The sequence below is a fragment of the Scylla paramamosain genome, chromosome 25 (genome assembly GCF_035594125.1).
Source record: "Scylla paramamosain isolate STU-SP2022 chromosome 25, ASM3559412v1, whole genome shotgun sequence".
NCBI classification, from domain to species: domain Eukaryota; kingdom Metazoa; phylum Arthropoda; class Malacostraca; order Decapoda; family Portunidae; genus Scylla; species Scylla paramamosain.
This window is the reverse complement of record NC_087175.1, coordinates 2,950,001-2,955,000: the sequence shown is the minus strand read 5'-3', so window position 1 is coordinate 2,955,000 and position 5,000 is coordinate 2,950,001. Positions and strand designations below refer to the sequence as shown.

The window sequence follows — 5,000 nt, the reverse complement described above, 5'->3', positions numbered from 1 at the left end:
AAAAATAAATGAAACTATAAAAGAAACAGAAAATAAAAATAAAGCAAAATAAAGAATAACTAACACTATACATAAAAAAAAAAAAAAAAAAAAAAAAAAAAAAAAAAAATCAAACAAGCAAAACAAAATAAACAAGTATATGAAACAAACCAATGACAAAATCAAAGAAAATGGGAGGCACACTTACTGGGGCACCGAATCTACCAAAGGAGGTGCCGCCGCCAAACCCGGTGGTGCTGGTGGTGGTGCTTGGTGTGCCGAAACTCACTCCGAATGTGGTATTGGTGGCGCCAAACGTGGGCCGCGACTGTCCAAACATTGTGGCAGTGACGGTAGAAGTGTGTGATGCTTAAACTGGCACTGTGGGAAAGAGAGAGAGAGAGAGAAAGGGTTATTGTAATGTTATTTTCTTTTTAACTAAATGCTGCTGTGTGGTGAAGAATGTAGGGATGAATAATGAAGAAATGATGGAGCAGAGAGTTGAACATTGGGTGTGAGAGAAAATGGGAAGTGAGAGAAAATGTGTACTTGTGTGTAAATGTTTAAAAATATGAAAAAAAAGAAAAAAATAAATAAATAAATACGATAAATAAATAAATAAATAAAAATAAGGGAAACAGCAAGAAGCCATCAGGCCTACACATGGCAGTGCAATTATAAGCCATACCTAATTATTCTATACTTATCATCCCCATAAATTTTACTTTACTATTGACTCAGCACTAACAACCTGACTGCTGAGTCTATTCCATGCTTCTACTACTACTACTACTACTATCAATATATCTATGACTATCTCACTCTTTACTACCTGGTGGGGATGGGAATACAGGGCAGGACAGTACAGAAGGGCAGGCTGAGGCACAAAAAAAAAAAAATAAATAAATAAATAAATAAAATAAAATAAAATAAAAAAATAAATAAAAACTATATGTAAAAAAAGATGTTTCGTAATATTGCTGCTACCAATGCCACCGACAACTATGACCACTCCACTTGACACCCGGAAACAGCTGCAGAAGCAATGCGTAAAGTCTTATAACTCAGTTCACTATTATGAAACACTGAGAGATTTATCTAGTACAAAAGGATGTGGCCTTGACTGGGGTTCAAATCTAGATCTGATGGCTCAGACAAGCCTTGACCCACTGCACCACCAGGCACCTCATAATAGCCTACTGTAACTGAATCTAACCTGACCTAACCTCACTGAATCTAACCTAACCTAACCTAACCTCACTGAATCTAACCTAACCTAACTGAATCTAACCTAACCTAACCTCACTGAATCTAACCTAACCTAACCTCACTGAATCTAACCTAACCTAACTGAATCTAACCTAACCTAACTGAATCTAACTTAACCTAACCTAACCTAATGTAACTGAATCTAACTTAACCTAACATAACTGAATCTAACCTAACCTAACGTAACTGAATCTAACTTAACCTAACGTAACTGAATCTAACTTAACCTAACATAACTGAATCTAACCTAACCTAACCTAACCTAACGTAACTGAATCTAACTTAACCTAACATAACTGAATCTAACCTAACCTAACTGAATCTAACCTAACCTAACCTAACTGAATCTAACTTAACCTAACATAACTGAATCTAACCTAACCTAACATAACTGAATCTAACCTAACCTAACCTAACCTAACCTAACTGAATCTAACCTAACCTAACGTAACTGAATCTAACTTAACCTAACATAACTGAATCTAACCTAACCTAACATAACTGAATCTAACCTAACCTAACCTAACCTAACTGAATCTAACCTAACCTAACATAACTGAATCTAACCTAACCTAACCTAACATAACTGAATCTAACCTAACGTAACTGAATCTAACTTAACCTAACATAACTGAATCTAACCTAACCTAACCTAACTGAATCTAACTTAACCTAACATAACTGAATCTAACCTAACCTAACATAACTGAATCTAACCTAACCTAACCTAACCTAACTGAATCTAACCTAACCTAACCTAACCTAACTGAATCTAACCTAACCTAACCTAACTGAATCTAACCTAACCTAACATAACTGAATCTAACCTAACCTAACCTAACCTAACGTAACTGAATCTAACTTAACCTAACATAACTGAATCTAACCTAACCTAACTTAATCTAATCTAACCTAACCTAACCTAATCTAACCTAACATAACTGAATCTAACTTAACCTAATCTAACTTAATTGAATCTAACCTAACCTAACCAAACCTAACCTAATTGGATCTAACCTAACCTAATGTAAATGAATCTAACTTAACTTAACCTGTGGTAATGCAGTATAATCTATTATATCCTGACTTAATTAACCTATATGTAACCTAACACAACCTAATCTAACGTAACATAATCTAAGCTAACTTAACCTAATGTAACAAGATGACCTGACCTAATTTAACAACAAAAAAAAAATAAAAATAAATAAATAAAAAATAATAAATAATAAATAAATAAACTAGTATTATGGAAATAACTTCAACTCTAATTTCTAGACAAAAAATATACGTATATGTATATATATTTTTTTCTATATCCTGACATACGTAAATGAAAAAAAAATAAATAAAAATAAATAAATAAGTAAACAAATATCAGCAACAAAATTAATGAATAGCAAGAATTTAAAACACGCCTAACTTTTAGATGAAAACCTTAATGGTACTTCAATATTACCCTAAAAAAATCCCAAATAAAATAAAGAAAACTCGAAAATAAACAAACAAAAAACAACAAGAATCAACACCAAACAAAACCTACCATCACCATCACAACCACCACAACACAACGACGAGACAGACAACGTAGCGATGAGAGACGCTGGTCATATACTCATGCACTGAAGACTGACTGCTGACTGACTACCTGCGCCTCTCCCTGCCTCTATATATACCCTCGTATGAACCAACATGATGCAACTGTCAAATTCCAGTCAGTTCCAGTTACATACCAGTTTAAACCACCTCAACCCAGTTCAAATATTTCGTATTGGCATTCACGTATTCACAATTGCGTCACGAAGAAGGAAAATCATGGGAAAATTACGTGTTTGTTATTGTACTACCCCTATTTGTGTGTTTCGTCTGTAAAATGTAATGGTAATTTCATGGTTTGTTAATTATGTTAATGGTTAATTATATGGGTAGTTAAGGGTTAAAATGATTAGGCAGCACGCAGGTAAGGCTAACTAAAGGCCCACATGGGTAATTCACGCTGTCACGTACCCTGGATAGAAATATGATAGAATGTTAGAAAATAGGAATAATTAGGGAAACCATTACTACTACTACTACTACTACTATAAATGTATCTATGACTATCCCCTCTTTACTACCTTGCGGGGACAGGGCAGGAGAGTACAGAAGGGCAGGCTGAGACAAAAAAAAAAATGAAAATAAAAACAATACATAAAGATATTTCATAACATTACTATTACAACTACCACTGACAACTATGAACGTACCTATGACTACTATCTCCTTACTATCATGTGGGGACGCCAACAGTATACAGGGGAGCGTGAGGAGCACCCAGCCCCGTCACGCGAAGACAAAATAACAACAAACATGGAGGACAAGCAAAACATGCGCGCCAATTCAAATATTTTTTCCCGTTATTTCATATTTCCACCCTATTACCTGCCTCTTCAGCGCCTTCAACGGGTCCCCGGGGTTCTCAGGCGCCTGGCAAGCAACGTCCCGGGGTGTATAAGGATTTAATTAAGTCACAGTTCCCTCAAATTGCGTGTTTTGGGAACCACTCCTGCGGATGTCCTGGATATGACGTCACTGGCGGGAAACTCCTCTGATCCACATTGTTATTTTGCCTTTGGTATATTATTTTGCTTATTTTGATTTTTATATAGTGTATAATGTAGAAATATAATTTTTATATTATTTTATTTAGTTATAATTAAGGGATGTGGTCTGGTTTAGGTTTTGAGATGTATATGTTTTGTTCGTTCATGTATGCGTATGTTTCGTGAGTACATTTAAATCCTCATATAGCTATTCAACCAACGGTAAATTTTATATATCTTTTTTTCTGAAACAATAATATAGTGACATGCTTTGATGTATTATTTTGGATGTATATCATTTACTTCATATTTCATTATAGAACTTCACGGGCACATTGAAAAATATATAATCAATCAGAAAACGGCAAATTTTATGTATCGTTTCCTGCAATATTAATACAACAATAAGCTTTCATTTAATAGTTATAATGTATATATTTTACCCGTTCAAATGGCGGGAAGAGTGACGTCATTGATGGGAAGAAAGAGAATCCACCTTGGGGAAGGAAAGGAAACGATATATAACTTCACAATAGAACATGACTAATATGGAGCACAAAGGCACGAGCTGGATAGAAGAGAAGCAAGAAGCACTGGAAGAGAGGAATGAGAGATGAAAAAGGCGGGAGAAAATAGACAGATAGATAGATACATAGAGATTAGGTGAGACAAATAGATGATAAAGGAGAAGATAGATAAAAATATAAAGAAAAAAAATAGCAGGAATCAGTGGAGAAAAAAGGACGAAGAGGATAGAAAGAAAAAAATGGCAAGGGTCATTAGAAGCGAGGAAAGGGAGATGAGAATAGTGAGAAAATGGATAGATAGATAGAAAAAAGTAGCATGAGAGGGATAGATAGATAGGTGAGGGATAAGAAAGGAAGAAAAGATAGATAAATAGATAGATAGATAGAAAAGTAGCAGGTATCAAAGAGGAAGGAAGAGATGAGAAAGGAGGAAAACAAATTAAAACACTGACAGGAAACAAGGAAACGAGGGAGCAAACTGGAACATCACAAAGAAGAAGACGAAGAAGAAAAAGAAGAAGAAGAAGAAGAGGAGGAGGAGGAGGAGGAGGATAAAAAGAAAACGATATTAATTAAACTATTGAGAACTTATTGAATTATCAGATTGTTGTTTTAAATAATTATTTTTTGCACTTTTAATTCT

General features: G+C 34.5%; 1 protein-coding gene across 6 annotated transcripts in view; it reads right to left on the bottom strand.

Annotated features, from left to right (window-relative positions):
* The window catches only part of LOC135113093 (nuclear pore complex protein Nup98-Nup96-like), a 28,345-nt gene extending 24,515 nt beyond the window's left edge, over positions 1 to 3,830 (bottom strand). For 2 of the 6 annotated variants that reach the window (XM_064028121.1, XM_064028127.1), the window contains exons 1-2: positions 3,670 to 3,828; positions 188 to 360 (exon numbers count right to left, since the gene is read on the bottom strand). In XM_064028121.1, coding sequence (XP_063884191.1) covers positions 188 to 319 — 132 coding nt within the window. In that variant the 5' untranslated portion in view covers positions 320 to 360; positions 3,670 to 3,828. Of the gene's footprint in view, positions 1 to 187; positions 361 to 2,791; positions 2,935 to 3,494; positions 3,642 to 3,669 lie in introns of those variants that run through there. The other 4 variants (XM_064028122.1, XM_064028123.1, XM_064028125.1 and 1 more) reach the window with 4 other exon arrangements.
* Between the last annotated feature and the right edge of the window lie 1,170 nt (positions 3,831 to 5,000).